The 14,147-nt window shown below is 37.5% G+C and overlaps 1 protein-coding gene across 1 annotated transcript in view; it reads left to right on the top strand.

Annotated features, from left to right (window-relative positions):
• Positions 1–12,798, top strand: part of LOC107754986 (Golgi apparatus protein 1-like) — a 16,097-nt gene extending 3,299 nt beyond the window's left edge. The window contains exons 4-21 of the mRNA XM_016571632.1: positions 21–122; positions 661–814; positions 929–961; positions 1,854–1,991; positions 4,637–4,723; positions 4,877–4,939; positions 5,053–5,166; positions 5,250–5,338; positions 6,386–6,503; positions 6,621–6,713; positions 6,793–6,930; positions 7,046–7,169; positions 9,125–9,267; positions 9,346–9,447; positions 9,525–9,632; positions 9,720–9,840; positions 9,916–10,022; positions 12,631–12,798. Coding sequence (XP_016427118.1) covers positions 21–122; positions 661–814; positions 929–961; positions 1,854–1,991; positions 4,637–4,723; positions 4,877–4,939; positions 5,053–5,166; positions 5,250–5,338; positions 6,386–6,503; positions 6,621–6,713; positions 6,793–6,930; positions 7,046–7,169; positions 9,125–9,267; positions 9,346–9,447; positions 9,525–9,632; positions 9,720–9,840; positions 9,916–10,022; positions 12,631–12,798 — 2,002 coding nt within the window. The remainder of the gene's footprint in view (positions 1–20; positions 123–660; positions 815–928; positions 962–1,853; positions 1,992–4,636; positions 4,724–4,876; positions 4,940–5,052; positions 5,167–5,249; positions 5,339–6,385; positions 6,504–6,620; positions 6,714–6,792; positions 6,931–7,045; positions 7,170–9,124; positions 9,268–9,345; positions 9,448–9,524; positions 9,633–9,719; positions 9,841–9,915; positions 10,023–12,630) is intronic.
• The last annotated feature ends 1,349 nt before the right edge of the window (positions 12,799–14,147 follow it).

Raw genomic sequence — 14,147 nt, 5'->3', positions numbered from 1 at the left:
TTGTGTGTGTGTGTGTGTAGGATCCTGTCTTGTCTGATGGAGCATCTGTACACTGATAAGATGGTTGAAGACTGTGAACACAGATTGCTAGAGCTGCAGTACTTCATCTCCAGAGACTGGAAGTGAGTCACGAAACTCACAAGAGTTTTTCTGCCTTTAGGTTTCATTCCACACTTTTAATTTTGACAATCCTGTTTATAAATCTTTTGAATGACACACTTCAGGTTCTTCCTTATTCCTTATTTTATTTTTGTTATTTGTTTCTGTTGTTGTTTTTTGTTTATTTGCCATTAGATCTTTTGTTACTTTTTTTGCTTTTTGTTTTTGTTTGTTTTTTTTATTATTTTAGTTTAGTTTTTTTGTTATTTGTTTTTTTTTTTTTTATTTGCTTGCTTTTTGTTTTTTATGTCTTTTTTTTTTTAGTTATTAGATTTTTTGTTTGATTAGTTTAGTTTTTTGTTTTGTTGAGCAGGTCAACAGTACTGTCACAGCAAGGTTCATTTTGTGTTCGATAATGATCTTAAAAACCTGAGATTTGTTTCTCTGATTCTCTTTAACCGAGACCCTGTCAGCAAACAGCTTTGAAAGTTCCTGTTCATGTGTCTGTTGGGGCTAAATGTAAGTTCATGTTCAAACATTTCCCTGTGCTTCTGGTTACAGACTGGACCCTATCCTGTACAAAAAGTGTCAGAACGATGCGGCCCGCATCTGTCACACTCACGGCTGGAACGAAACCAGCGAGTTCATGCCTCCCGGAGCCGTTTTCTCCTGTCTGTACCGGCACGCTTACCGCACCGAGATGCAGGGACGACGGGTACGACTGACACTCACTGAACACCCTCATGTTACACTTCTGCATTGTGAGTTATCAGAAAATAGGACATTGAGAAACTATAGCTTATCTGAGGCTTCCTAAATGTAACTGTAGGGTTCATCAGAAACTTCTGAAGTGAGTTTGAATGTAAGTATCCTCTGGTTCCTTAAAGAGGGGAATCTCACAAACCTGTCAAAAACACGACTAAGCTGCATTTCACCTCGGAAACAAAAGGAGAAATCAGTTATTTAGCACGCAAACAGTTTTTACTATTAACATTTTATGCATTGTTACATTATTTTTATGTAAAATAAGCAACCTCCCTCAATTATCATTACCTTAATTCAGTAATAAAATAATATATATTAAATAAATAATTCACAAGTCAAATTATATATTTTTAGTTTTATTTACAAGTGTTTAGTACTAGTTAACTAGTATTTATTTGTACTTATTTGTCATACATTTTTTATTATAAACGGCATAAATTGTTGTCACAGTGCAGAAAATCTTAATGGTCTCTAAATGGAATTCAAGCAAAGCATATATATATTTTAGTTATATATCTTAGTTGGTTTTTGCTGTGAAATATGACTCGGTTATGTTCCTGACAGGTCTGGTGACGTTCACTCTAAGAGTAAATGTGATCAAGCTACAAATGCATGTTCTCAGCAAACTAGCAGGGACGAATCAAAATCACCTTCCTTTGCCGAGACTGAAATCACATTAATTCATGCTGCGGGCTTTAAATGAGTAATGATTGACAGGAAATGAACTCGGATGATGTGGGTCTTGGGAGTTTTTTTACAGACTATTCTAAAAATAGACATTCTTGTGTAACGTTTATGGTAATGGTATCAAATTTCATGACACCCGTCAAACACGTGCACACAGATCGCTGTTTGTAGAAGGATCCAGAACTGTGTGTGCGTGCGTGTCTGATTGATTGGTTGTGAGTCTGTTTGTTTGCGTTAGGTGTGTGTGTGTGTGTGTGTGCGTGCGTGCGTGTATGTGCTAATGCGTCTGAGTCGATCTGCAGTTATCTCGGGACTGTAAGACGGAGGTGCAGAGGATCCTCCACCAGAGGGCTCTGGATGTGAAACTGGATCCGGAGCTGCAGCAGCGATGCATGACAGACCTCGGGAAGTGGTGCAGTGAGAAGACTGAAGCTGGACAGGTCAGTATATGAGATCACACTAATTATAACCGTCACTTTCCATTGGTTACATGCAATTAAAACATTTTTCTTTAAAATTATCTGTGCTTTTGTTTTTTGTTCATTTTATGAGGTTTACGAACTTTGCAACCTTGTTACTAAAATGTAGGACTTGTTTAAATATGACTTAATTGTGTTTTTTTTTTCCTATGGCCGCCCTAAGGGTTACTATAGTAAACTAAAACTGAAACCGTTAAAAACATGTAATAAAATGAAACTTGAACTGAACAAATATTAAATATGAGTATAAAAAACTCATTTTATTTCAGCTAATTTCTCATTTTTATTTAGTCTAACTTTGTGTACTAAACTAAAACTGAAATAAAAAATAATTGTATAGACTTTAAAAAAGAAATATAAATGGTGAAAAACTAAAATTAATTAAATTATAAAATTGTCAAATTTAGAGCCCGACCGATATATCGTTTTGCCGATATCATCGGCCGATATGAGCCTGTCGCCGATATATCGGTATCGGCGAATATGCCGCCGATATGAAATTTTTTTTTTTACAGAACATATAATGCAGATAAAATGCTTGAAATGGTGTAATTACTTAGTTTGTCCAGCAGAGCGCACTCTATTGTTTGCTACTGGCGACCTGGATGAAACGCTCAGTGTTACAACGTGCCCCATCTGCGCAACTGGAATTTAAAACTGGTTAGTGTCTTCTGCTAGTAATCAAAGCATTAAAAAAAACTATCTGAACTGATAAATAACAGATTGGAGATTAAAATAATAGCAGATTTGTCTCATTTTAAATGAATAATAAAAACTGAGATAAAAAAAAATTACTTAAGCCAGAATTTAAATTTTACTATGGTAAAATAAATATTCAAACCACGTGTGTTACAACTAACACCCCGTTACTTTGTGCATCGCACTCATCGCAAGTTTATTGTTAAATTGTTAAATGCCCTTACATATCTCTGTCACCATTATAAGTGTTTGATCAACACATTTGAGTGATCATTGCAAAAAATGTGTTTATGTATATATATTCTGTTTATGTATAAACTGTATTCTATATATAGTACCAGTCAAATGTTTGGACCCTCGAATGGGAAAGTGTCCAAACTTTTGACTGGTACTGTACTATAATATACACAAAGAATATCGGCCGATATATGCGTGTATCGGCTTTTGTTTTATTCTCTAATATCGGTATCGGCCCCAAAAAACCCATATCGGTCGGGCTCTAGTCAAATTCATATAAATTATACAAAAATAAGAATAAAAATAAAGTTAAAAAAGTTATATTTCCAAATAATAAAAACTAATAAAATCTCACTGATAGTAAAATAGCACTGTCTGTCACCTTCCATGTACGGTATACAATTTAGTTTTTTTTCTTACAAATGGACAGTTTTGTTTTCTGTTCATTTTGAGGTTTACCATGTTTGCAACCCTGTTACTAACTTTTAGGATGTCTAAATAAACTTTAAAAACTCGTTTGTTTTCTTTTCTTTTTCTTTTCTTTGTAATTTTCTAGCAAATAACATTTAATAAACATCAAACTTAAAGGGTTAGTTTACCCAAAAATGAAAATTCTGTCATTAGTTACTCACCCTCATGTCGTTCCAAACCGGTCTTACTTTTGCGCTAAGAAAACACAAATAACGACTTTATTCCACATTTTCGTCTCTACTGCGTCACTTATGGATGTGCGTTCACGACAGTATCATGACGCGAGCGTGGGTCAGCACCGCCAGCCACACGCTTGCGTCATGGTACTGTCGTGTAAAAAGTATTCTCGTAGCTTCGTAACGACACGAGGGTGAGTGATTTTTCGGTGAACTACCCCTTTAAATATACATTTGGACACATAAGTAATCAATTTTTATAAGAACAAACAGAAAACTACACCGGAATGGGTAACAGGGTTGCAAGTAAAGCTTCATATCCTAAATTAAGCTGTCACTCAACAGAGACTGTAGTACTTATTGAACGTGCATTTCCGTAAATTAAAGAAAAAATATTAGATTGATTTTATTTTATTTTTTTTTTATAACTCCAGTAACAGGATTGAATGGTTGAGATTGGTGAATGCTGTCAACACTACAATATTTGTACAAGATTTTCTACAAAATTTGTCTTTTTGCCCTGGTTCAGGAAGAATCCAGTGATGTTTACTTCCTGTGGGTCACAATTTTAAGAAATGTAAATTCTTTTAAATTTAAGAATGTAATTCTCAAATTCTAATGTAAATTTAAGAAATGTGGTAAGGTAACAGGATTGAGCACAACATGGGTGACGTGGCTAATTATTACCACAGTAATATTTAATAATGCAAATTATTTTAAAGGTTTTTGTTTTAATTGTTTGTGTGTTTGTGTTTTAAATGTAAGTTTTTAATATTAAAAGTTTACTAAGTTTTTTTTATTTATTTTTTTATTTAATTGTTGGACACAGTTAAGAAGGTCAGCTTCTGAAATGGCCGTGGTTAATTTTATGTTAGATAATGATTTCGAAAACATGAGATTTGTGCCTGTGATGCTTAACAAAAAGTCTTGGAACAACAACAAATGTTTCATATGAAATGTTTGAATTTGCAAAGGAATTCCCAGTGATGCATTGCTCAATGTTTGTGTGTGTTTGTCTGTCAGGAACTGGAGTGCTTACAGTATCATTTAGATGATCTGGTCTCTAACTGCAGGGATGTGGTGGGAAACCTCACAGAATTGGAGTCGGAGGTACAAAAAAAAAAAATGCTTTTGTGATTTTTACAGCAGTTTGACTCTGAAATTAAAAAGCCTCGGTGTCTATGTTTGGGTGCTATTGTTCTCTGCTGGACGTGAGGCGTCTGGGGTGGGTTTGGACTGATTTTGGTGCGTCTGGTTTTCCAGGACATTCAGATCGAGGCCTTGTTGATTCGAGCCTGTGAGCCTGTGATCCAGTCCTACTGTCACGTAAGTTGCAAATAATTTTTTCATAACTTAAACTATATAATAAATACACGAAGTAGCTTGTTTTCTTTTCTTTTTTCATTTGTCCTCTCTATTTGCCTGTGTTTGTTTTGCAGGAGGTGGCCGATAATCAGATAGACACAGGGGACCTGATGGAGTGCCTCGTTGCCAATAAGCACCAGAAGGAAATGAACGAGAAATGCGCCGTTGGAGTCACACACTTCCAGCTGGTACGTCTGACGAATACACACTCGCTCCTCCTACGGTTACTACTGTTGTGTCTCAACCGTCCGTTTCTCCTCCTCATCCTCAGATCCAGATGAAGGACTTTCGCTTCTCGTACAAGTTCAAGATGGCGTGCAAGGAGGACGTGCTCAAACTGTGCCCCAACATCAAAAAGAAGTGAGCGCGTGGCTGTCACGCAAAGCAAATGTTTCATAACTGGTTTCATACATTTTACATTATCGTTAGGGTTGAGCGCTATTTATCCTCAAGAATAATATTGCAAATGTTGTTTTAATGATGAATGCAGTTACAATGCCCATATAATTCCAGTTTTGGTTTTTGTATTTATAAGATATGATGTAGTTAAGCAATAGAGTGTGGTTTTCCCTATTATCAGCACATGAGCACGATCGCATGTTTAGACACAAAATTGTCTTGGTGTTTTTTTTTTTTTTTGGTTTCACTGACGAAAATAGTTTCAATCAAAGCCGGAGCAGAACGTTTGTGCGTCTTGGAGCAACACTGCGGTGTTTAATTCCTAAATGAAATCATTTGAGTCAACGATTCATCCATTCATTAAAGGGATAGTTCACCCAAAAATGAAAATTATCACATAAATTACTCACCCTCGAGGCATCCTAGGTGTATATGACTTTCTTCTTTCAGACGAATCCAGTCGGAGTTATATTAAAAATTGTTGAAAAAAAGTTGTTAAAAAAAAGCTGTTTAATGGCACTCAGCGGGTTTCACCCCCCGGAGCTGTGTGAGGCACTTTTTATTATGGATGGATTCGTTTTATTTCACTTCTTTTGGACTGATGCATGCAACACCCGCTGACTGCCATTAAACAGCTTGGAAGATCAAAGACAATTTTTAATATAACTCAGACTGGATTCGTCTGAAAGAAGAAAGTCATATACACCCTAGGATGCCTCGAGGAGAGTAATTAATGGGCTAATTTTCATTTTTGGGTGAACTAACCCTTTAAGACAGTCGTTTGCGTTGTTTCTAAATGAATGATTCAATGAATCACTCATTAAGACATGGACTTGTCGCCACCTACTGGCTGTTTTAGTGTCATATTTATTTATCTATGACAGGCCTAAACCAGCCAAGAAAAAAAAAAATAATGTGAGATTGGCTACAACTACTACATTTACGAAAGCTCCTCTAGAGGTAATGTAGAGTATGATGGGAAGGTTTTGATGGTCTGTTTGCTCTTAGGGTGGATGTGGTGATCTGTCTGAGTACCACAGTAAGGAACGACACTTTACAGGAAGGCAGAGAGCAGCGAGTTTCAATGAAGTGTCGTAAACAGCTCAGAGTGGAAGAGCTGGAGATGGTCAGTACATCAAATCGATCTAAAATGTATTTAAATGAGTCTAATCATTTGTAGTGTACTGCGCTATGTTATGTCTTATATCCTGTGATCTGAGATGTGTCGGTGTGTGTCGTGCAGTCTGAGGACATTCGTCTGGAGCCGGATCTGTACGAGAGCTGTCGGCAGGACATCAAGCAGCACTGTCAGAACGTGGTGTTTGGAAACGCTCAGGTAAATTCAGATGAGCTGGCTCTCTAATCCTCCGTTTGACTGTGAGGATCTGCTCATCTGTGTGTTTGTGCTTGTTCAGGTGATCGAGTGTCTGAAGGAAAACAAGAAGCGGCTGACCCAGCACTGCCATCAGAAAGTCTTCAAACTGCAGGAGACTGAAATGATGGACCCAGAACTCGACTTCCAGCTCATGAGAGTCTGCAAGCAGATGATCCGGGTGTGAAACCTCGTCAATTACATCTGAAAAGACCCCAGAATTTAATGATGGCTTGAAATTGTTTGATTAATCTATATAAAGTATTGAAGAACTTTTTCTTTTCTTCATTATACAGCGTTTCTGCAGTGACACAGATGCAAAGAACCTCTTACAGTGTCTCAAACAAAACAAGAACAGCGAACTAATGGATCCGAAATGCAAACAAATGATTACCAAGAGACAGATCACCCAGAACACAGGTACGACCTACGCATCCTAACATAGACGCGCATACATACTCAGGTTTTCTTTAATCACTCACATATTTATCTTTACGATTAGAGTCGGAACACCAACAAATGGGAAGCTTTGTTAATGCAGTAGGCTAATTATGTGTTGTTCCTCTCAGTTAAAGGCAGATGTGTCAGATGTTTTCTTTCAGTGGGTCAATGAAAGGTGTTAAACTCATCCGGACAAACTGTGTATTTATTTAATGAGCTGTTTCACTTATTTAAATGTATTTATTACTTTCAACTAGGGTTGTGACGGTGAGGAAATTTTCGCTCGCTTTCCTTCGCTTTTAAATAGCTTGTAAAAGCGGCGTGCACATTTTACTTTCACTTTGAAATAGCGGCAATTCGGCGTAAAGCAATTGTTCGTTTTTAGTTAGTTTGAATGTTCCTGCATTGAGCAGCCGCGTTCAGTTTTTAATTGTAGTGTCTGTTCTTTTACTGAACTAAATGATTTTTATTAATATAAAAAATCAAAACGACGGTGGGGGTCGGTGCCGCGGTGGGCAAGTGACGTAACCGGTGTTGCGGCTTAACAACGGTATCACCGTCAACACCGTCTATCGCGGCAAGCCTACTTTCAACCCTGTTTATTTATTACTTTCAACCCTGTTACAAAAATTTGGAAGATGTCTTTTACTATTGTTTAAAAACCTAGCAACAACATTTTCTAATACCCATTTTTTTTATTTTCTATTAATAATAAATTAAATATTAATTAAAAAAATTAGACCTTTAAAAAAAATACAATTCTGAAATTGGTAACAGGGTTTTAAGTAACAGGTTTGTAAGTTTTGCTTAAAATAAGCTTTCACTGTATGGGCTTACTAGTTGAAGACTAAATGTTAATTTGTTAATTTAAATTAGGATTTTTTTCAACCCTGTTTGGAATAAATTTGGAAACGGTGTTAATACTGTTTAAAAGCCTAGCAATAAACATTTTCTAGTAAAACAATTTTCTACTAACATCCATTAAATAAATATAAGTGAAATAATCCAACATTTAAAAAAATAATTTTGCTGAAATGAGTAACAGAGTGACAGGATTGTAAATTTTGCCTAAATTACATGTTCTCTCAGCAGGGCCAAACTAGTTTGAGATGAAATGCTGGTTTGTTGTTAATTTAAATTACGATTTTTTTTTTCAACTCTGTTACAAAAAATATATGTCGTCTTGATACTGTTTAAAAACCTAGTAATAAACATTTTCCAGTAACAGTTTTTTCTACTAATATCCATTAAATAAATATAAGTGAAATAATCCAACATTTAAAAAAATATTTTTGCTGAAATGAGTAACAGAGTTGCAAGTGACAGGATTGTAAATTTTGCCTAAATTACATGTTCTCTCAGCAGGGCCAAACTAGTTTGAGATGAAATGCTGGTTTGTTGTTAATTTAAATGACACATTTTTTTTCAACTCTGTTACAAAAAATAGAAGATGTCTTGATACTGTTTAAAAACCTAGTAATAAATATTTTCCAGCAACAGTTTTTTCTACTAATAACTATTAAATCAATATAGCTGAAATAATTTTCAAGATCTAAAATTACGTTTTGCTAAAATGGGTAACAGGGTTATAGGTTTTGCCTAAATTATGCTTTCTCTCAGCAGGAGCTAACCAGTTTGAGACTAAATCTTGGTTTGTAGCGATTAATAAACTTGTATTTCCAATAAATTAAAGGGAAATATTAGCACTTACAAGAACATCAATAACAGGTGTGAATGTAAAAATGTAGAAAATGTAATGAAATTGTAATGTCTTCCCACCATACTTTAGAAAGAGTTGAAATCATTTGATTTAACAATTAATATTTTTGTGCCATTATTGCTATAAAAAGTAATGAGATACAAGTGCCCTATTCGTGTAAAGTCAAAAAACCTGGTTCCATCACTAAAGTTTGATGCTCTTTCCTCCATTCTAGACTACCGTCTGAACCCTGTGCTGAGGAAGGCTTGCAAAGCCGACATCCCAAAGTTCTGCCAGAACGTTCTGAACAATGCCAAAGACGACAACGAGCTGGAGGGGCAGGTCATCTCCTGCCTCAAACTCAAATACGCAGACCAGGTTCGTAACCCTTATCACTGCGAATGCACATAAACCTGCACCTTTACTCCATATAAGAGCGTGTGTTTGTGTCTCCAGCGTCTCTCTCCAGACTGCGAGAGCCAGATCACTGTCATTCTGCAGGAGTCCGCGCTGGACTACAGGCTCGACCCGCAGCTGCAGCTCCAGTGCACTGAGGAGGTAACATTCACTGTCTTAGTATGTCGTACATCAAGATGTTTTGGTCTCAAATGTCCAATAATGGCTGTTTGTCCCAGATCCTGCGGCTCTGTGCGGAGGAAGTAGCGGCGCAGGAGCAGACGGGTCAAGTTGAGGAGTGTTTGAAAATCAACCTGCTGAAGATCAGCCATGAAGGCTGTAAAAAGGTAAGCGCGCTCTGACCTCGATTTGCCGCTGGGTAGTTGCATGGTTCAATTTCTCACAACTCGTCTGACCGGGTGTTCCCGCTGTAGGAGATTCTTAACATACTGAAGGAGAGCAAGGCGGACATCTTTGTGGATCCAGTTCTGCACACAGCATGCGCCCTGGACATCAAGCACCAGTGTGCTGCGATCCCACCGGGGCGAGGAAGACGTAAGTAATTCTGGAAATGATTTTATGCCATTTTGGTAGACTAGATATTAATGACTGCACTCTGTGTTTGTGCAGAGATGTCGTGTCTGATGGAGGCTCTCCAAGATAAGCGTGTGAGACTCCAGCCGGAGTGTAAGAAGAGATTACAGGACCGCATTGACATGTGGAGTTACGCCGCTAAGGTAAACGTTCATCCAATCCCATCGGCCTCCATTCAGAAGCTCAACAGTATTTTCTTCCTTGTTGTTGTTCCAAAACACTAGAGCGATGATTCAAAATTTGGTATTGTAGGTGTGCTGACTACACACATGCTGTTCTAACAAGTAAACAGCGACATTATGCTGCTTTCTAAGATACCTTGTTTTGGCTAAATTCTAAGGAAGAATCGTGTATTTCAGATCTTAATAAATTTGTTTCAATAAACTTATTTAAAAACACTTTTAGCAGACTTGCCAACACGGCTTGAAAATGTTAGATTAAGTTATGTGTTCTGTGTAAATTAATCATGTAACCATTATTATGAAAATTGTGATGGCATTTACCTCAGAGAACAGTCTTCCGATCTTTTTGCATGCAAAAACTTGCGTGCGTAAATTGTCACATTAAATTAAATGCAAAAAATGTATGATTTTGTACAAATCTTACAGAGGTTTCTGCATTTCATTTATTATGAGAATTTGCACAGTATGGTTTCACAAAGTTTATTTTGAAAATGTTTTGTACATTCTCATTCAGTTTGTTTATGTAAGGATGCATGTACAAACTATTTACACTAATCATATGAAAATGGTTGCATATAATCCCAAGTGACAATTACATAAGCGCGATTTTACGAACAAATTAAACAAATATTGTGTTACGCAAATATAAGTTGTTACACTCGATTCAATTTGGAACAATTTGCGGAAAATTGTTACGAACATTGAGCCTCATTCATGAAATATTTAAATATAAATATTTAAAAAGTAAATTTGGAATAATTGTTTTCTGAAGAATTTGCCCAAATCTTACAAAAGTTTCTGCATTTGATTTAGCATGAGAATTTGCATAAGAATGGTTTAAACAAACAATTTATTTAATGTTTTTATAATTTATATGTTTTGTAAATTCTTTTTGTTTTGTAAAGTTTACATAAGGATGGTTGTACGAGCAATTTACACAAATCTTACAAAAAATGCATGACAATTTATTTAAGCATGTTTTTACAAACAAATTACCCACACCTTGCATTAATTCAATGCATTCAAATTGCGCAAGAACCGTTTTTTAAACAATGAGGCTCATTCATGAAATAAATATGGAGTAATTTGCTCATAAAATGAAAAACAATTTTCCAACTCCTCTGCAGGTTCACAAATGCTTCGTAAACCTCATATTTGAGAGTTAAATGTTTCTAAGTTTAAGTTAGTAAATTCCAATCATTTGCATTTAAATTTTTATGAATGAGGCCCAGTTTACATCACATGCATACAATTTACATAGATAATTCTGGAGAATTTTACATTGAAGAATGGTTATGAGCCATTTAAACAATTGCGCTTTTCGAGTTTTCTATACTTTTTGATTAGTTCAGATATAGTTTAAGATTAAAGTTAGGGTAGGCGATTTTGGAGAGGCTAGCAAAAGCAAGCTAGCTTTGAAAGCATAAGATCCCACCCTCCCTGCAAATCCCTCTCCAAAGCCACGCCTCCTCCAAAACCTCGGTCTGCAATAGCTTAATGAACACACTGATAGTGTATCATGTCTGCACGAACAGGGTGTGTGGAGATATGCTAATACATTGACCGGCAGGTAGGGCAGCCTATCGTAGCCTTAAGGTCCGAAATTTTCGTATGCTTTTTTTTTTTTTGTATTCATCCTCCTTTCCTATCAAAATGCTTGCTACAGATGCGAAAAACGCAGAAAATCGAACCTGATCCGAATTTTTTTATAACGGATGAAAGTTTCAGAGGCAGTGTGTAAACTAGGGCTGGGACAATAAATCGATGCATCGCGATTCGTGGATCGATTCTGAGATTTTCGGAATTTTTCGGATTTTCGGGCTGTGTTTACGTTAATGATTCTGAGCTTAGTTTTTAACAGCAGATGGCACTGCGTGCTTTAGAAACAGCCGCATTCTGCTTGCTTCCAGTTCCTTACACACGCACCACTTGAGCCTAAAATAATCATTCATAAAGTTCAAAAAGGTTGAAGCGAATTACAAGGATGTTCACAGTGGGCTGTGTTTACGTTAATCTCACATCATAAAGCATAAAAGCCGATGTGCAAGTACATTTAACCACTTACATTACTCAGCTGAACGCTCAAGCGCTCTTCTTCGTGAGCATCTGAGTGTGCGGCTAAAAACTAACCTAGAGCGCCATCTGCTGTTAAAAACTAAGCTCAGAATCGATTCCAGAGAGAATCACGATGCATTCCGAAAGTCTCAGAATCGATCCACGACTCGCGATGCATCGATTTATTGTCCCAGCCCTAGTGTAAACGTGATTGACACAACGTGAGGTCATATTTATTTTTTTAACGTGCAAAAATTTCGAACTCTGTGTGCAAAGACCTTTAGACCGAGGGAAATTATTGGATGCTTTTGGGATGTGAAGAGACTTTCAACCAGCATAACAAAAAAAAAAACGTTTTTGAACCAAATCACCCACCCTGCCTTTAGCTAGATTTAGTAATGCAATTTGTGCGCATGTAAAGCTGATAAAGTATACGCAAGGAACACTGAATGCAAGTTGCAGGTGATGAAGTTTTCATGAGCACAAGTTCATACTGTTTCTTTGTTGGCAATAGGTGGCGCCAGCGGAAGGTTTCTCGGACTTGGCCGGGCAGGTTTTCACGTCTCCTGCCAAGTCCTACATCCTGAGCATGTTGGCGATGTGCGTGGTCCTGCTCTTCCTCATGGGTCTGCTGTGCGGCCGCATCACCAAACGCGTGACGCAGGAGTTGAAGGACAGGTAAAGAGGAGGTACAGGGCAGGGGAAGTGCCATTCAGCTCCCCCTGCAGGGGCACAAAAGCCCATCGCGCCCCACACGCCGTTCTCCATCCTGGGCCGGGGAAGGACACTGGGGTTGGAAACGCAAACTTGACGGAGGGGGCGGGTGTTTAGACTCGTGCTGTGTGTGCATTTTCGTGGTACCACCGATGGCCACATTGGGACCCAGTTTTAATTGCTACACACACTGTTTTTTTTTTTTTTCTTTTTTTCCCTGACTTGTCCTACATCATCACCTGCTTCTCTGAGTAAACCTGCCTGCTGCGCGCTTTCAAACGCCGACATCCCGGCGCGCCAGACGACGCCAATCAGCTTTCTTCAACTAATATCACAAAGACTTGGTTTTGCTTTCCACCTCAATGTTTTTATTTATTGTTGATGTTCGGATCGCAGGAGGTTCGGCTTTGGGATTTCCTTTCATTTGCAGGGATGGTGTCGCAATTGTTGACGTCCCATGTTTTAGGAAACAGCCAGTTGCTGAAGATTGAACGGATGCGTGTCTGTGCCTTTTTGCCTGTCCGAGTGAGAGAATTTGTTTTGTTTGCGTGTTGGTTTTATCATGGGCTTCTTGTTGATTTTTCTTTGTCACTGGGAACATTCTTTTCACCCATCTTTCTTTGCAGTAGGGGTCATACATATGATTTTTCTGTCATTTGGTTGGTTGATTTGAAGGGAAAGGGTTCTGCATTATGAAGGTTTCACACGTCGTTTGAACTGGTCTTAACTGAGCCACAAGGTTTAGAAAATGGATGATGAAGATCTGAATATCGCCAATCTAAGGGCGACTTGATTCTGGACTACGAGTTCGTATTGATTCACTGGCCGCATTAAGACGTCAAGCTGTTTACATGCTGTTATCGATGCAGTTCCCGATGGCTGTGGTTTGGTCGCGTCGCATCTGAGCTTTGAATGAGTCGTTTGATTTGTGCTTTCATTGTGCCATATTAACAAACCATTCTGTTAGCATATTCAGAGACGTGAACCAAATTCACATTTTTGACGATTTATCCACATGGTAGATGTCATTTTATTACACGGTTATTCGCTTATATCATTGGGTTTCCAGACATCGTATGGACAGTTTTAGGGAAATTATCGGTTTTAAACACTTTCTGTGTTTCGTACACATTTATGAAATAAGCTTCCTTCACAGACGGTCATTCTCTTCTATAACATTGTAAGCTCAGTGCCGTCCATAATCACTACAGATTCCGATTGTTTGCTTTCGCAGCCATTTTTTGGGTTCGTGACGCATTAAGAACCATTAAGAGTTTTTCTAAACAACTCAAGTTATTTTCGACTAAGTTGCTGTTT

Source organism: Sinocyclocheilus rhinocerous, unplaced genomic scaffold (genome assembly GCF_001515625.1).
Source record: "Sinocyclocheilus rhinocerous isolate Xijiao unplaced genomic scaffold, SAMN03320098_v1.1 scaffold3125, whole genome shotgun sequence".
Taxonomy (NCBI): Eukaryota; Metazoa; Chordata; class Actinopteri; order Cypriniformes; family Cyprinidae; genus Sinocyclocheilus; species Sinocyclocheilus rhinocerous.
This window is presented reverse-complemented; position numbering and strand designations above follow the sequence as displayed.